Here is a 19,336-nt window from a genome sequence, read left to right on the forward strand (position 1 = left end):
GTCTTTTTCAGCCGCCCCACCAGCCCGTCAGTTTGAGGGTGGTAGACGCCGGTCCAAACAGATTTAATGCCCAGTAATTCATACAGCTCTTTAGTGTCCAAGACATGAACAACGTGCCCTGGTCAGTCAGTTTCGCTTTCGGGATACTGACTTAGGAGATGACGTGAAACAGTGCCTGCGCCACACACTTTGCAGAAATGGTGCACAGCAGCACTGCCTCAGAATATTGCGTTGCATAATCCACCAGAACTAATACAAAGCTATATCTGTGTGACCCGATGAGGTCCATGCCAATGCATTCAAACGGAACCTCCATTAATAGTAGTAGGCGCAAAGGCACTTTTGGAAAGGCCTGCTGGTTAACCACTCTGAGCAGGAAGTGCACATCCGCTCGGATGCCCAGCCTGTAAAATCAGGCGCCAAGCAGATCACGCAGATGCAGCCTGTCTTTAATCAACACAAAATGCGGGTAGGTCCACGCTGCATCAGGGCGCACCAAGTGACCATCAGTTTTTATCACTCGGTCCCTAACCCCTAACCCTGAGCAAAGGGTGTCGTCACAAGACAGCTGTAGCGGAAAATCTTTAGTGGAATGAATCACTGTAGTCAGCGGGGCCTCACAAGGCCATCTCCTGCTCCCCAAAGTCACCATCAGATGCCCCCGTGTCACCGCTGAGCACAGCGCAGACACCACACCCCGCTAAAGGTCATGAACACATCCCGACACACACAGCCCCAACAGGTTACTAAACCCCAGTCAATCTGTCCCCAGAATTAAGGAATGCGTCAGGCACAGGCTAACTGCAGCCTTTACTCTATGCATTTTGCCCTTGTATTTAATTTGCAGGAGCACTATGGGATATTCATAGATGTCCCCATGTACACACCTGACCTCTACCCACTATGCCTGCAACAATGCCCCGGCTCGAATAATCAGGCTCCTTTTTATCTTAAAGGCCTCATAGTACCGTGTCACCCTAATAGAGTACTTCACTCTCAGACCCCAGGTCAGTGGTATTTAAAAGCCTTCAGCCTCCCATTCAGCCCATCTTCTGTGAAACCAGCTACCAGTTTGGATTCAGCAGACAGACACCCTCTCTCCTTTTGAGATTAGACTTAAGACTTTCCTTTTTGGCAAAGCACATAGTTAGGGCTGGATCAGGTGACCCTTAGTGACCCTATGATGCAGCGAGTGTTTCTTCATTCACCTTTTTCACTCACTATGTGTTTATACATCACTCTAAGTTTATCCTTAGTTATTATTAATCTCTGGCTCTCTTCGACCACCTGTCTTTGTCTTGTATTCCTACCCTAACCCCCAACTGGTTTCAGCAGATGGCCATTCCTCCCTGAGCTTGGTTCTGCTGGAAGTTGCTTCCTGTTAGAAGGGAGTTTTTCCTTTCCACTGTCAACAAAGCAATTGATCATAAGGGTTCATATGATTGTTGGGTAGGTTCTACCTTACAATGTAAAGAATCTCGAGGTGACTGTTCAAATTGTTATATCTGCTCATTCACAGCTGTCCATTATCAGTTCCTGTCCCCTTCAAGGTCTTAGGCATGATTAGACAATGGCCACCAGCCACATTGGCCAGCCTCCCTTAAGCACTTCTCCCTGAACCCACTGCGGTAGAGCCACAACAGCAGGGCAAGAGCCGAACAGAGGGTGAATCGGCATCCCAGGAGGTAATAGCAAAGAGAGTTGACCGCCCACCTGATTGCCAGACAGTCTTTTTCTACTGGTGTTGGCCAGAAGGGCGGATGACTGGGTGTGTAAACACAGTAACTCATACAGCTCCTTTATAGTACAAGACATGAACAATGTGCCCTGGTCAGTCAGTATTTCTTTGGGGATGCTGAATGACCTGAAACAGCACCTGCATGACACTCTTTGCAAAAATATTGTTCAGCAGCACTGGTTCGAGATAGCACATTGCATAATCCACCAGAACTAATACAAAGTGATATCCTTGTGCACTCTGGTGAAATGGCCCAATGAGGTTCATGCCAAACAGGACCTCCATCAGCAGGTTATAACGAGCCGATGGCACCGGCCACAACAGACTCAGCATTAGAAAGAAAGAAAGTGTACTTTATTGATCCCCGTGGGGAAATTCCTCTCTGCATTTAACCCATTCACTCAGTGAAGCAGTGGGCAGCCATTGGGCGCCCGGGGAGCAGTGTGTAGGGACGGTACCTTGCTCAGGGGTACCTCATGGTAGCTGTTCAGGGGAATCGAACCCCCGACCTTCCGATCATGGGGCCACCACTCTACCTACTGAGCCAGTATAGTTTATTAGTCAGTATGTACTGTGAGGTATTTATAGCCCTCCACAATGTCCACATTGAGCCCCTAGATTGAAAGTCACTGGTTGTCTGGTCCAAAAATCAAAGTGCACAATCAATTCCTTGGTCTTTGTCACGTTGAGTTGCAGATGATTCTGCTTGCACCACTTGACAAAGGAGTCCACCACAGCCCAGTACCCTATCTGATAACCCTTACTGATGCATCCAACCACCACACAGTCATAAGAAAATTTCTGAAGATGACAGGTCTCTGTAGCTGAGTGGCTGAAGTCCATGATGTAGAGCAGGGGTCTCGAACTCCAGGCCTTTAGGGCCGGTGTCCTGTTGGCTTTAGATCTCACCCTGGGTCAACACACCTGAATCAAATGATTAGTTCATTACCGGGCCTCTGGAGAACTTCAAGACATGTTGAGGAGGTAATTTAGCCATTTAGATCAGCTGTGTTGGATCAAGGACACATCTAAAACCTGAAGGACACTGGCCCTCGAGGCCTGGAGTTCGAGGCCCATGGTGTAGAGGGTGAATAAGAAAGGGGAAAAGATGTCCTTTGTGGTCCCTTGGTATTTCTGATCACCTTGTCAGACACACAATGCTGAAGACGCATATATCGTGGTGTTCCTTGTCAGGTAATCAACAATCCAGGACACTAGACAGGCATCCATCTCCATCGCTGTCAGCTTATCACCCAGGAGGGTCCGCCTTATGGTATTAAATGCACTGGAAGTTGAAAAACATTACCCTTACAGTGCTCACTGGCCTATCCAGAATGGCATAGAAATGACTGAGCAGGTAGATGATGGCGTTCTCAACTCCGAGGTGGCACTGGTAAGCGAACTGATGATCCTGATGTGAGGATAAGAGCTGATTGAGGATAAGGCTTTCCAGGGTCTTCATGACGTGGGAAGTCAGCGCCAGAGGTCTGTAATCCTGGTGGCCACTGGGATGGGTGTCTTTAGTACAGGAATGAGGGCATGATGTGTTCACAGCACTGGGACCCTCTGAAATCACAGGCTCATCGTGAAGAGTAGGATGCGGGGATTCATCAGGTCTGGTCCAGCAGACTTGCCTGAGTGGAGTCTTCTCAGTTTTCTCTGAACCTGGTTGTGAGTGAAAGTGACAGGTGGGGCGTGGGGCGTCAAGGACTTTCACAGGAGGCTATGGTGTAAAGTGGAGAGAAAGTGAGAGAGAGTGGTGTGGCTGTGGATTTCAGGATGACTGCAAGTATGTCAGAAGGGGGGTGAACATTAACTGCAGTGTCTAATTTGTTTAACAAATGTAACTCATTGGCTCTGTCTTCACCACACTCTGCCCCTCTGCTATTGAATGGCCTGAATCCAGTGACTTCCACCCATTCCACTTCCAACCATGCCCCCGGATGAACCAGGGTTTGGTGGACCTGGATCGGCATACATTTTGAGTCCAGCATAGCCTAAAATTTACCCCACTGGCACCTTGCCAGAGTACTGTGCTTCTCTACTGGACCAGGGGAACGTGTCGGAGGGCCAGCGTCACAGAACACCTGTCACAGCTCCATGAGAGGGCATTCTCGGCCAATGTGTCCCGCCTGCTCGCACCTCCAGCACTGCTGATGGGCAGGGCCCAGTGACTGTAACCACTGGGACCTGCGGAGAGACAGCATATGAAAAAGGATTAGACAAGAAGCATGATGAGACATGATCAATCCTCCGTAGCAGCCAACCAAGTTGGGGATGTCCCTGCCACACTGCCAGGGTCAGCCAGACTTGGCCAGGATCATGACAACTTCGAGGCTCGTCAGTCAGTGACTTTTGAGCCCCTCCACAAACTGTTCGAGGACAGTTATATTTAGCAGCCAAGCCTTTCCTGGCGTGGGACCATACAGTAGCCATCTGGCTACAACATCGTACAACCACCTGGCGTAGGTGAAGGGCTGACTTCATAGTCAACATTCCCTGCTTGCCGTGTGACGACAAAGGTCCTTGCCACTTGAAAAGTCATTTTGAGCTGGATGAAAGGAGAAATGCTAGTACTTTATCTCGGATAAAATTGTCTGAGCCTTGTCCCTGTGTTGTACAGGCGCTGCTGACATTCTTCCTTAATAACCTCCCCAACATGTGTAGCTTTTCACTCAGGTCCAGAATGTATAAAATGTTATTCTTGCCTGGGCTTGGACCGTCCTCTCAGTTTTCTTGAATTAGGTTCAACACCTCCAACATCTTCTCTTAGGGAGAAAAGCCCAAAATTGCCATGACATTCATGGCCATGATGAGTGTATGGAAACTTCTGACCACAACTGTAGGTCACCAATGACCTGGTGGGTGGAACACAAGCTGCACAACACAAGTAAGATCAGTCTTTATCACTGTTTCAGTGATAGGCACTAGTATTCACTCATCTGCCTTCACACATATGAACTTGAGTGATCCCATTCTTAATGTGGGAGGGGCGACCGTGGCTCAGGGGGTTGGGAAGCGTATCTGCAACCGGAAGGTCGCCGGCTCGATCCCCGGGCTCTCTGTCCTGGTCGTTGTGTCCTTGGGCAAGACACTTTACCCTACCGCCTACTGGTGTTGGCCAGAGGGGTCGATGGTGTGTGAATGCGAGAGTGAATGAATAGTGGCATTGTAAAGCACCTTGGGTGCCTTGAAAAGCGCTATATAAATCCCATCCATTATGTGTAGAGTTTAGTGTGATGTTGGACCACCCTTTGCAGCTATGTTTATGGTACTTTTTTACTATTTTTCAAGAAGTGTATTTGTGAGGTCAAACATTGATCTTGTATAAGAAGTCCTGGGTCACAGTCTCTGTTGGTTTGCAGACTGGACTCCATGTCTTTATGGACTTGCACTGGTGTGCAGTCATGTTGAAACAGGAAGGGACCATCACCAAACTGTTCCCACAAAGTTGAGAGCTTGAAATTGTCGAAAATGTTTTGCTATGCTGAAGCGCTAAGAGTTCCTTTCACTGAAACTAAGGGACAAACCTAACTTGTGAAAATAAATTATTATATGTATTAATTGGATAGCCAGATGGGGAAGTGTGATTCGCCAATCCAGAGAATATGTGGCAACAAAACTGTATCTGACGCTTTGCATTGCGTTTGGTGATGTAAGGCTTTGACGCAGCTGTTCAGCCATGGAAACCCACCACCCACCTCTTAATTTTTCCTTCCCACTGTCGGAAAACTGCTTGCTAATAGGGGGTCATATGATTGTTGGGTTTTTCTCTGTATCTGTTATTGTACGATCTGCTGTACAATATAAAGCACCTTGAGGCGACTGTTGTTGTGATTTGGCGCTATATAAATACAATTGAATTGAATTAAATTAAATTGAATTGAATTGAATTAATGGGTGAGTTGCTGTCATTCCCAACTTGACTGTGAAATATTTATTATCAAGGGAATTTCACAATTAGACTTAGACTAGCACAGGTGGCAGATCCTGAGAGCTCAGTGAATTCCACAAATGTTTGTAGAAGCAGTTTACACAGGTGCTTTGTTTTATACACCTGTGGCCAATGTTCCCTCTAATTTTTAATGTGTCTGAGCGAACACACAAACTCCCTGAGCGGACACTTGGACCACTGTGAGCGACAGCAGACGTGGTCACTGTGGTCACGCCAGCATCGAATCCATCCAAGTCACATGGTTTATTAAAATAATCAAATTACAGCATTTACATTTATGTTAGACTACTTTTAATTAACTGCTTTATCCCACTTACAATGAAAAAAAAATCTTGTTCATGACCTGTGTAGTATGTTAACACTACTGGAAGTAAAAATAACTTGAACTCCAATTTTGAAAAAACAACTTTAAAAAAAAAAAAAAAAGCTCTAACTTGTATTATGAGTCTGTGGTCTGGGAGAGAGTCTGTAACTCTCTGTCTGCAAAATACAGTATATAATGACCAAGTTACTGAGTTATGCAAACAACAAAGTTTTTTGCAGCTGTTTACCTAAAAATGTAGCCAAGGCGGTTTTTAAAATAAACATTTCAAACTATTTACAGAACAATCAGCTGTTCTGCATCAACACAAATTATTTGTGCCACTCCAAAAAATTATTTCTGTCCAGTATGAGATAAAGGAGTGAACAGCCTGATACCTGCAGGCCTGACAACAGCAGATGTATCACTCCTGTAACACCTGTAACATTCAGCAGTCGCCTCATTGTTCTGACACACACAACAAAACTATTGACTACACTACACACTAACTACACAAGATTTGTGCTCACATCTCAAAACATCGCCGTCACTCCTAAAACTTCCCCCTTCCTAAACAACTAAATGCCATGTTGCCATATCATGTTTTGATTGGTCGACATGGTACATTTTTCGACCAATAGGAAAGGCTGGGGGAGGGAGGCTGTTTTTGCGCTTTCCTTTCCTTTGCTGTTTCTTCTTCCAGTAAATATAATCAACGATAGTATTCAGGAAGAAAACCAAACATTGCAGATATTTTTATCATAACTCTGGTTTTACGTGGCCGATCAACACAATTTAAAAACTGGTATAAAGTCCACACTTCTTCTATCAGTTGTTCCGTCTGTCCTGCTCACATCTCCAATGGTTGTACACGTTGTCATTAACGTGGCTTCACTCCACACCAGCCACACTGCTTTGCTAGCTAAAACTCCGGTGTCGGCACATAAGGACGCTGTCATAGCCTGTCAACCACGTTGATTAGCTGCGTATATACGAATGTGAATCGCATGATTGGCTGGACTATGGGATCAGGTGGCATCGTTCTAATCCGATACAGGAGCAGCCAGTCACTGACTGACTAACACTGCAAAACAGAATTGTTAAAGTATTAATTTTAATTTCAATTCAGGTTAGATTTTTTTTTCTGTGTGCAGAGACCGTGCCAGCAGTGCTCAGCTTAGAGGGAACATTGCCTGTGGCCAATGGAAGTGATTGGAATTACTTAAATTCAGTCTTTTAGATGGGTGATTTTTTTTTTGTCCATCTGTGAACAAGTTCCATTGCAATTGCTTTGCTTAGATCACTCAAAGACTTTTGACCATTTGTACTCCTCTGCAGGTTCACTATGGACCGAAAACTTGTGCAGAAAACAAACTTCAGCTTCTGCATCAAACTGAGCCATTGAATATTCATGTTGATAATAATGGTCACCAACAAGAGCTGTGTTTCCACTACAACCCAGTAATAATCAGGAGTTTTAGTGTTAAAGTTTACAGGTTCATAGCATAACTTACACCTATTCTCGGTCCCTGCTTAAGCAGCAGAACTTCTGAGACCTTCACTGCAGCCAGCCTCTCTGATCCTCTAACCAGGGCTTTTCTTACTGTCCCTCACTCTAATTTTACAATCAGAGGAGAACAGCCAGCTTGGCTGACTCTGATATTTGTTTAAAATGACTGCTGAAACCCAATTTTCAGCAGTCCTTAATCTTTCCCTAATCTTTTCCTTTTTATTTTTGGTCATAGTTTGCAACTGTATGCGTGTATGTTGGAAGAATGTTTGACTGTATGTTTGAACATGTTTACTTAACTTCTGTATGTGGCTTTTTTTAAAACTGTGAAGTGCTTTTGTGTTTAAAAGTGCTACACAAATAAAGTTATTGTTATTGTTGTTGTTCTGTCATGGCGGAGTTCTGAAAGGCTGTGAACAATGGAAAGCCCTGAGCAGAAACTACCTGCTCAGTGCTGTAGAGTGTGCTAGTGTTGCATTGCTTTTAAAATATGCATATAAAAGTTATTACATTCCAGTTCTTATATGAAACTAAATAAAATCGCCATCTAATAGCCATCACCATCACTGTCTTCTGTGAAAAATTTCCATGTGACCTTTCCATTGTGTTTAGCAGTAAATGGAAATCATTGGTAATCACCTAAACTTATCTCTATATTCAGTTACACTTTCTGCCAAATAGACGTTGCATCATCTGCTATGCTCTCACTCATTTCCCCAAACCTAACAATCAAATGATGATGTGTATTTTACCTTTAGTGGCCAGGCATGTTTACATACAGGATATCCTTATGAACCTTAAACATCATGTAGTACACAGTGCATCGCCTGCTTGAACTGATTTGATGTTGGGCTACAGTCCTGGAGAAATGTAGAATGTAAAACGTTTCACCTTCTGAACCCTTTACCTCCTTTGTCGGTTGTTTATCTTATTTTCCAGATGTGTGTTTACAAGCCCTGATATGTTCCTGTTGTTTCAAGACTTATTTATAGGTATATATTTTTAACTCTTCCATTGTTGGCTGGAAGTAAAAAGTGGAATCATATGTGAGGTCACTGGTAAAGTTTCTTTGTTAAAACTATGATGCATCCTGCAGTTGGTTGGATTTTATAATGGTCAGATCAGGGAGTGTCCTCAGTTACTGAACCACCCGCATCCACCAACTCACACTTCCTTAAATGTGTTCAGCTCTGTGGCCTGAAAATGATACTTGTGATAAACATCACTTCCAAGTTCACACAGTAACATTTCAACCGTCTTGATTTCCTTTTAAGAGAAAAGAGAAGCTAATGATTACTGATCTAAACATTTATTCCATCTCCTCTATAGGCTAAAGAGAAGAGAGATGTCATATTGTCATCCAATGAGAACAGGTGTCGGCCACTATCGTCAAGCGAGGTGGAGGGCGTATTGTGGCACGGCCCACGGACAATTTTTCTGCAGAAGAACTCACAGGGATTTGGCTTTACTCTGCGCCATTTTATTGTCTACCCACCAAAGTCCTTCCTCAATAACCTTAAGGTAAAATACTGCTTTCATTAGATGCACTTGAACTTTGAACTTTTCTTGTATTTGAAATCTGCATTACATTAACTCTCTGAGGTCTAAGCCATATTTTTAAAAAATGGCAAAACTGACTTGTTATTAATAAAATGTGAATATATTTTGATGTATGTTAGAATTGAAACCAACACTCCATATTCTGATTGCCTAGGCTTATTTAGGATTGGGGTTTCCTGACAATAATTTGAGCTCACAGGGTCAATCGAATTTTGGTAAATAAAGCTTTGTTAACTTATGAGGCGTGGAACAACTATTGAACATTCTGGTAAGACTACCTATGTTATTCTAGCACATTTAGCAACTTCTCTTGCACTGATTGTTTTCTGGAATCCAAAAAATCTGAATCTGAATAACTCAACCTCATATACCTATATCATATACCTTGTTTGTTTTGGGTTTTTTTTTTAGCTTATTAGGACTAGTGACATTCTCTTAGCTACTAACAGACATTAATATCATGTTAATGATGTCATTTGGTAAGTGGCAAAAGGGGAGTGAGGAGTTTTCCTAAAATACTAAATCAGTGTTTATTATTATTATCATTATTATTATTATTAGTAGTAATTTATTTAGAACATTTTTTATTGTTTAGCCATTTTTGTGTGGTGTAGCAGCAGGGCTCAGTGTATTTACAGAGGGCTTTAGGTGCCAAGGTCAAGAATCAAATAATTCAGCATAGTATCAAAAGCCCGACGTGGACCAATTAGACCATCAATCCAACTGACAGAAAGCAGCATGTTAATGTGTGAGTGTGTTTATGGGAAACTCAGGCAGAATGCCATGGAGGCAGAAAAGCAGCAGCCAGATGTGAAGCAGTGCCCTGTGGTCTTTCTTATCTTAACACCTGCCCTGTTTCCTTCACAGGATGAAGAGAATGGAAATGGAAAAGGTAGGTGTTTGCTGTTTCTGCTAACTTAATCAACCCCCCATTTTTTTCCAAATGTTTACACATTTACAGGGGGTCGGATTTATATAATGAATCACATCAATATTACTTCTAAGTGTCTCAACATGTCCTTGGGCCCCTATTGTGTTATGTTTTGTAATGTGGTAAATGTACTGGATCTTATATAGCGCTTTACTACTCTCCCAGAGCACTCAAAGCACTTTATACAGCATGCCTCATTCACCCATTCGTAGACGTTTAAGTGCAACATTGTATTTCTCTGCTTAAGTGCAACATTCACACACATGTGATCCATTAGAGAGCAACTAGGGGTTAATGTCTTGCCCAAGGATACTTGACATGCAGACTGGGGCAGCCAAGGATCAAATCACCGACCTTCCAATTATTAGGAGACCAGCTCCCCAAACAACAAACAATGAGGACACGGGTTTACTTAGATCTGATATAACACTGTGGGCTTTAATGGTACTTTAACCAGGTTGCCAGAGGTCTTGGTTGGAGCCAATGGACACGATCTTCGTGAAGAGTGTGAAAGAAAATGGTCCTGCCCAACAAGCTGGACTGTGTACAGGTAGGATACATGCATCTTCACAACATGAATTACACACTTCATTCTGTGGTTAAAAATGTGAAATTTCCAGCTACCTAACAACAGACGGTAACAGCTTTGGTTAGAGGCATTATGTTTTTGGATTGTCTGTTCCAATCTAATATAAATGTATTTTGCCAGAAATGCCGGAATAGGTCACAAAACTATTTCAACAACCACCAAGCAGCTAAAACAGCAAACGATTAAAGAGCAGGTAATGGATTCGGCAAAAACATGTAAACACAAAGCGCAACCCAACAGCACATACGCAGACATGCCGCTGGGACATCTCGCAGATTCTGAAGCTGTAGGTTTCGTCACTCACTGAACCAGCAGCAGAAGAACATCGTCATCAGTCCATCACACTTCCTGTACAGCTCTCTCTCAGTTTATTTCAAGACTAGTTTACCATCAAAAATCTCTGTTTCCTCCATTATGTGCTTGGTTATTACCCTCAAACTTCTGCTGTTCAAAGAATACTTGCTGTACGGAAGAAATTTGAGCTTTTACAAATTATACCTAATTATAAAACTCTTAGCTGTGTCTCTAATAAAACCTTTGTACCTTAGTTCTGCTTCATTTCAGCAGCATCAGGTAATGTTCATATGCACAATATACTGCAGAATATTTTTAAGGTTATTTGCTATAAAAAGACAGGGCAGGAAAATCTCCTTCATGTTTTTCTGTGTTTTATCGTCAGTTACTTTGAGACAAAGACCTCTGATGAAGTCTCATGAGCATCAGCTTTGTTTTTTGCATAGATATAAAATTATGGATATGTACTGATAAATAATCATAATTATAATATTTCTAACTGTTTGAGTCAAAATTGAAGTGAATTGAATCAAATCGGGACACTGTGAATCAGAATTTAATCAGTCAATCAAATCAGTGACGATACCCAGCCCTAATTACAACATCTTAATACAGCCAGCCAAAATATGCGATAATAGCCCACCACTAACTTTGACAATAGAATGAAGTACACGATCATTAGCCTATAAAACTATTCAGATCTATTCTCAGTAACGATCTGAATAGTTGTTTAGTCTTGGACCTACCTGTCTGGGGTCATACATGTCAACATGGATAAAATCTACTGGCATAGTCATAAATCTTATTAAAAGATTATGGTTTAATCTAAAACTGAATTATTATAATAACATATAACAATGTAATTTTATGACAGATTCACACCTATATGTGTATGTTATCATATCATGTATATGTTAATTTTGTATTTGGAACAATGTCAAGAACTACAGTGTCCAAAGATGTGCAGTCAGTGATATTAGGTCAATTCCTCTAAATTACAAATAGGTGTGAATGTGAATGGTTGTCATTCTTTCTATGTTAGCTCTGCAAATACTTGCAACCTGTCCAGGGTATACCCGCCTCTCACACTATGGCAGCTGGAATAGCCTGCAGTCCACTCATCAAACTGAATTGGATAAGTGGAAGAAAATGGATGAATGGACAGATTGAAATTTCTTGTCTTTACCTGTCTTCGTAATATAGAGTAGTAAGACTGAAAAAGTTCAGAGACTAATAACACACTATCAAGGAATAAATGGGTTCAAAAGTTACCAAATTTGGGTGGCTGTAGCTCAGGAGGCAGAGCAGGTCATCTACTGAGTGGAAGGCTGGTGTTTCAGTCCCTGCCTGCTCCAGTCTGCATGCATTTAAGTTGCTTTTTGATATATCCATCTCTGTCACGGTCGATAGCAAAGACTCAAGCGCAGAGCAGGTTGACGTTTCCAAACACAGTTTATTTATGACACCAGTGCAGAATATATACAGTGAGCGGGGAAATCCAGGGTTCCAAAGGTCCAAGGGGAAGCTCTCTCACACTCGTTCTCGTCTTCACGCCCAAACTCACACACGTTCGCACAGCAGGAAGGTCACAAGTCCGGGGAGGGAAACTATCACACAGGAGAGGGAAATTACTCACAAGTCACAAAACACTTAAGCAAAGATTCACAGGAGCTGAGAAGTTCACTAACGTGTCTCGCACAATCATCCAGCGACGAGAGGACGCAGATCCCTATTTGAGGCTGGGACGCAGATTCCAGCCTCAAATAGTGGACAGGTAATGACAGCTAATCACGAACAGGTGTGTGGGCCAAGGCCCAGGCAGAGAGGAAAGAGAGGGAGAGAAAGAATACAAAACACATGTAGACATGCGGCTGGGCAGACACGGGGACCATGACAATCTCTGTGTGAAATATAGATAGAAAGCACTTAATCATAGAAATATAGTTCTTGTATGAATGGGTGAGTGAGGCATCTTGGATAGAGTGCTTTGAGTAATCAGGTAGAAGGCAGTAAAGCGCTATATATAAGAACCAGTAGATTTACCTATTTGATGCAAATAAATGTCGTCTAAAGCCCTTTGAGTGGTTAGTAAGACTAGAGGAGTGCTATATACACACTACTAAGACATTTGCCAAGTGCCACAGTTCAACTGATTGCTAACGTAAAAACAACAACAGTATGTGGATACGGTCAAGACCATTAGCTGAAATTTGAACGGCTGACAATCAGAAACTGTTCCCACACAACAACTAGAGAGTTTAATGCCAATGTTTGAAAAAGTGGTGAATGGTAGACTGGGTTGAGATCTTAGGACTGCGGTAACTCAAATAAACACTCGTTAAAACAAGGTATGCAAAAGAGCATCTCGAAATGCGCAAAACCTAGAAGCAGATGTACTACAGCAGCAGAAGACCACACTGTGCACCATTCCTGTCAGCTACAAACAGGGAGTTGATGCTTTGGCATGAGCTCACCATAACTGGATGACAGAAGATTGCAACAATGTTGCCTGATCTGAGAATTTTGCTTAAACAACATGAAAGCAATGATCTATCCTGCCTCGTGTTAATGGTTCAGCCTGCTGGTGGTCTAATAGTGTGGGAGATATTTTCTGGGAACACTTTAGGTCCTTTAGTAACCTAACCACACACCCTTTGCATGCAACCTTTATTTTCCTTTCCTCTCTTAGTGTGTGTGCCTTTGTGTCTTCCAGGGGACAGACTGGTGAAGGTGAATGGGCAGAGCGTTCTGGGGAAAACCTACTCTCAGGTTATAGCACTCATCCAAAACAGGTTGGAGATTTTTTTTTTTTTTACATCTCATTGATTACATCTAAATTCTTTATCAAGGATTAGACTCATTTTTATGGTATTTTTTATTATTTTTTTGTAGTGAAAACATTCTGGAGCTCTCTATTATGCCAAAAGATGAGGATGTGTTGCAGTTGGTAAGTGTGAGTATAGTCTTTCTTTAATATTCTCTTCTTCTCTTCTTTTCCCTTGTGACTTGTGTAACCATCAGTGAGCTAGCCATCAGTGTAACAACAGGGGTTTAAATTTCTGCTTCAGTTCATTCAGAAACTGTTCAAATGTTTGTGCATGGACAGAAAGGACTTCATTATCAGCTGGCATGCACAGGTAACTGTGTAATTAATTAATTATGTTAAAAGAGAAGGGGATGAGATAAAAATTAGATCACCCAACAAAGAACCTGTTGAAAATGTTTTACAAGCTTGGTTCCAATGTTGGTTGTACGGTAAAGATTTACAGACAAAAAGCCAGAAAAAGTGCTGCATAGTGCATCCTGACTGACTCTGCCCTCTTGCTATCCCTGCTGTTCATCCTGTATTTCGATTTTACATTGTCTCCTCCCCCCTGCTGTCCTCAGGCATACTCCAAGGATGCCTACATGAAAGGCAATGAGCCATACTCAGGTAAAGCCCGAAACCTCCCAGAGCCACCACCTCCTTACTATCCGTCAAACAAGCCCAGCTCTACTTCCTCACAGACTAGCCGCAACATTTACAGCTCCCTTGACAACTGGCAGTGTCGGACCAGCCCTGTCACCCCACCATTAGACAACCGCCGCCCTGCTGCTTCTACTCCCCCCGAGTGTTGGTTTAGGAGTCCTGAGGATCCAAGCGTTCGATTTGCCCCATTGGGGGGACACCGCGGACGGTCCTCATCTGCCGTTACCGCACTGGACTTTCACTTTGTTAACCACAATGCAGCCATCGCTTCTGCAACTCTACCTCCACCTCGGAAAGCTCCTGCCCATTGTCATGTTGGCACCCTCTACCACCAGGCACTGTCAGACTATAGCCACACTCATGGCACAGAATGCATCTCACCCCAGTATCGCAGTATATCTCAGGATCATTTAGCTGAGCTGGGGTTGGGCTTAACAGTTACTCCCAAACCATCAGCTACTGCTGTGGCTTCTTTAGAGCAACGGAGAAGAGAAACCTTCCTGCATCACCAGGCAGCTGCTGCTGCCCACTACTCCTGTTGGTTCAGCAGCTGTGGTAGTTCATCAGGACCAGCAAAGAAGTCCTGTTCAGAGACCCTGCTGGCAGCCTATGCCGAATATGAGCACAACTACGGACGTTCTATGGAAACACTGGCCCAAGCCTCCGCTCTGGTCAGTGCACATTCTGAACAGACTTCACAAAGCTCCAACATGATAAAATTCAACATACAGAAAGACCCGAGAACCTCAGAACCTCAGCACCAAAGCACAGGAAAATCATCTATCACAACTTCTTCTACAGGGCCTCCCAGTGAGAGACAGTCAGGTCAGCAAGTAGCAGAGCCCCAGAAAAGGAGAGGAAGAGAGGAAGAGCAAGTGGGCTACAAAAGCTACAGCCCTACTTTTTCCCACAAAGCTGGTCATGTCTTTCAGCAAGCCCACTCCTTTAGAGAGCCTGGCTACAGCAGCCCTCACCTTGACTGGAGGCCTGCCACCAGAGACAGCCCTGCTGATACTGATGTAGGGTCCAAGTTCATTACCCCTCAGTCTGCATCAGAGGAGGAGATAATGGAGTTTGGGGAGCACCGAGAAGTCATCTCCCCTGTATCCGTGACTCAAGAGGTGGTCCTAAGGCAGAAGCTGCCTCCAGGTCGTCATACAGCCATTCAGACTCTGCAACATTCGAACTACAACACACCTGTGGAGTCCACAGAGCTGCCTGGTTTGACACTCTGCACCTCTCCTGTTCCTGCAGAGACTATTCCCAACCGCAGGTCCAGCGGCAACCTGGCACAGAATGTATTTGATTCCTTATCCTCTATTCCCTTCATAGGTTAGTAACCTTTCCTCAAACTTGCATAGTTATACGGTGTCAGATTGTAACAAATTTAAAGGTTATAATGAATGCTTTTAAATTGGATAGTTACAACAATGTTAAAAGTGCTATTTTATGTCATTATTCATTATTCTCAACATTTCTTGTCTAGTCTGCTGACAGATGGAGAGAAATAAAATATATCAAAGAGATCTTTAATATTTGATCCAAAACTAAAACTTGAGGGTTAGTTCACAAAACTGCAACTGAAGGCACAAATAATCTTTAAGATCCTGTCAGCTAGGCAAATAGCTCAGCAGCATTGTCTCAAAAGCACTGTGAGTCTTTTTACCATTTATCAAAATTGCTGACACAATATTTATTATCACAATATTTCAAGAAAAGTTGCAGTAAAAGTATTTTTGTCAATATAGTAAAAAAAACCAAAAAAACCAACAACGTTTCACTGACGTTTGCAGCATGGAGCACCAGGTCACATTTATATGTGTGAGTAAATGGTAAAATGGTAAATGGCCTGTATTTGTATAGCGCTTTTCTAGTGCCTAAGGACCCCAAAGCACTTTACACTACATCCAGTCCACCCATTCACACACACATTCACACACTGGTGATGGCAGCTACATTGTAGCCACAGCCACCCTGGGGCGCACTGACAGAGGCGAGGCTGCCGGACACTGGCGCCACCGGCCCCTCTGACCACCACCAGTACGACTGAGACTGTCCAAGCCGGGGCTCAAACCGGCAACCTTCCGATTACAAGGTGAACTCGCAACTCTTGAGCCACAATAAATAAATACAGGGCATTTATTTTCACCCTTTTTTAATGAGTTACACACTGCCTAATCTATTTAACCATGGTGTCAGCAGCAGCAGTATTACACCTAGTAGCAAGGCATGAATCAAATGTAGGCCTAAAAATGACTTAGGTAGGTTTTTGTTTGTTTGGTTGGTTGGTTGTTCCCCCTGAAAAATGAAGTAAAAATCTAAAATAACTGCTTTACAGTTAAATTCAATAGTAAGTGAAGTAACTTAACCTCTTACTTTTCAGGCTTTACAGGAGCCACAATATTGTCACATAATTGTCACAAAATTGAAACTGAAAAATGGTTTTTGTGATGTCGAATCATGGTCGAGCTTTTACCCAGCTGCCTAAAGCCCATCAGCATCAGTAGCTTTCATCCATCATCTGCTCTTCCTATCATAACTAGCAAACACAAGAGTCACATTTAGGTTGCACATCACCAGCTGCTAGTATCTCCTCTTTCAGGGTCTAGTTTTACTCAACACTGTTTTTGTTTTACAACAATCCTCGATTCCACAGGTATCGTGCGACAACAGCAATGATATCACAATATCACATTTTTAAATGTGATATTTAAATAAATAATTTAAATTGTGTGAAGTCATTCTTCCGTGGATCTTGCCACGCTCCTGTGCATTATACCTGGCTCTGAAGATCACGTAGCCCTCCGGTGCTGTTGGCTCGTCTGGTTTCACAAGTTTGAAAAAACGAAGCGCTGACCAGTCCGGCATGCACTGCTGCATAGATGCACTGTATCAGAGGTGCCGAATCATAACAGATGGTAACTTTTGCTGAAACAAAAAGACACAAAAAACAACAGCTAAAAAGTAGGTCTGACTCTGAGCAATCTATGACGTTTGCAACAGACCACCATGTTAATTCAAAAAGGCCTCGCTTGCCTCAGTTAAGGTCGTGTTCATGACTCAACAATAAGAATGAAAAAAAAAAGCTTCCATGGGTGATTTTCCAGTTTTCCTGCCTTTCAGCCTACACAAAAATTTCCTGACAATAAACCATCTTAAACTGAACATACCTAACAATGAGGCTGAATTAAAACATTGTTTGCTGCTTAACTCAAAGATTTTTTTTTTACCAACAAATACTGTTTTAAGATCCTCCTGGCAGCAAACAAAAAAAGCCCAAACAAAATGTTGGAATCAGGAAAGTCTCCCTAACACTATTGTCAATATTGTCATGCAGATAGATTCACTGGAACAAATAACATTTTATTATTAGCCATAGCAACTAGCTGCTACTTTGATGAAATTTAAAAGACAGCTAACATGGCAAGTGAATAATTGATCATTGTTAAAAACCCATGTTTGCTGTGTGTGCCGACCAGGCTGACATTTAGTGATTCTATTTATGACTCACTGTTGTTACAACAGGAGCTTTACTGACCCCATTAAGTGTTAGTCAGTGATGCGAACATCAACTCCTGTTCATGGGTTCAGCTGCTACTCAGGGGAGGAGAGTGCCTGTCTGTCTGCTGCAGTGGTGTGTGATGAAGTGTGTCAGCTGGAAGAGGTGAAGACAGTTTGTATCCATATTGTTGCAAATAATTATCTAATCCAGTAGTAATGGTCACTTTATTATTGTGTCACAAGTGTTTGACACAATGTGTAACAAGTGTAGCTTCTTGTGAAAAAATGTTTCTAGATTAGACTCTTAAGTAATGTTAAGAATGAGATAAATATCACAAAGTGCTTCACATCAGAAATGTTTAAAGAAACAAATCAAAACAAAAATTACACAAAAGCGAGCCTAAAAAGAGTTCTCGATGAGTTTTAGGTACATTTCACAAGACATCACTGAGTCCAGATCTCAGGCTCAGTAGGAGAGCAAGAAAAAAAAAGTTACTGAACAGATCATCTACTGCTTTCCAAAAGTGACCATACGTGACTATAATAGTAATTTCCAGTTTTTTGTATCAAACTTCATGCTTCTTTATAGAAGAACATACTTTCTGTCTAATAAGATTGCACATCTAAAGCAGTGTTTTAGCATACGACCTTGTTAGCATGGCAGGCTAAAATACCATGCTATGTGAAAGTATAAAAAGTATTTTTTTACTCCACACTATATATTTTGTGTTTACTCATTAACTCATCGACCAGTGTCTCAGTCAATTGTTGGCTTTTTTGTTGTAACCTCGGCTTCTGTCTCGTTCTCCTCTTTTTCTCTCTGACTTACCTTACGTATTTACAGGTAGTATTAAAAATCGACGCTCCTCTTACCTACTCGCCATCACCACTGAGAGATCCAGGTCCTGTGATGAGGGTCTCAACACCTTCAGGGAAGAAAGCCCTGTCTTCTCGTAAGTCAAGAATCCTGGAAATGAAATTTGATGGCTTTGTGTCGTTCCAGATATGAGGCCATTTTCCACCTCAGAGACTCAGTTGAACTTTTTTTGTGATTTGTGTGTCCACTACATAGGACATAAATGAATGTCCAGGTCAGGAGGTTAAAGTGGTTTTTACAGAGTAAAAGTCAAGTTGTACAATTAAAACACAGCTGATGTCATAGAGAAATAAATAATAACATAAATAACAAAAGTACGTCAACAGAAGTTAACTTTTTAACAGAGCTGGAATGAGCCTTGGTGCCACAGACTGGCTTAAGTCTTGTACAAGAGACAACTAATAGATTTTGAGCTTATGAGCTAAGTCAGCGAACAGCAGTGTACTTAACAATTAGTTCAGACATGTAGTCTGGACTCAGTGCTCCCTAAGTATTAAAAGAAATTCTAAAATCAACTGTGAGCCGCTGTAAAGCGACAACAGTGCTCACTGCAGGCCAATGGGCTGTCCCTGAAGTGGAGCGGACAGCAAACACACTTTCTCTCCTTGACC

General features: G+C 42.5%; 1 protein-coding gene across 3 annotated transcripts in view; it reads left to right on the forward strand.

The window, feature by feature from the left end:
* Positions 1-19,336, forward strand: part of LOC102775806 (rho GTPase-activating protein 23-like) — a 75,636-nt gene that overhangs the window by 34,134 nt on the left and 22,166 nt on the right. For all 3 annotated transcript variants that reach the window (XM_087845215.1, XM_087845213.1, XM_087845216.1), the window contains exons 2-8: positions 8,834-9,025; positions 9,932-9,956; positions 10,453-10,545; positions 13,592-13,670; positions 13,771-13,831; positions 14,266-15,679; positions 18,693-18,801. In XM_087845215.1, the coding sequence (XP_087701341.1) occupies positions 8,834-9,025; positions 9,932-9,956; positions 10,453-10,545; positions 13,592-13,670; positions 13,771-13,831; positions 14,266-15,679; positions 18,693-18,801 (1,973 nt within the window). The remainder of the gene's footprint in view (positions 1-8,833; positions 9,026-9,931; positions 9,957-10,452; positions 10,546-13,591; positions 13,671-13,770; positions 13,832-14,265; positions 15,680-18,692; positions 18,802-19,336) is intronic.

This window comes from Neolamprologus brichardi, chromosome 8 (assembly GCF_056152115.1).
Source record: "Neolamprologus brichardi isolate AB-2024 chromosome 8, ASM5615211v1, whole genome shotgun sequence".
In the NCBI taxonomy this organism is placed as follows: Eukaryota; Metazoa; Chordata; class Actinopteri; order Cichliformes; family Cichlidae; genus Neolamprologus; species Neolamprologus brichardi.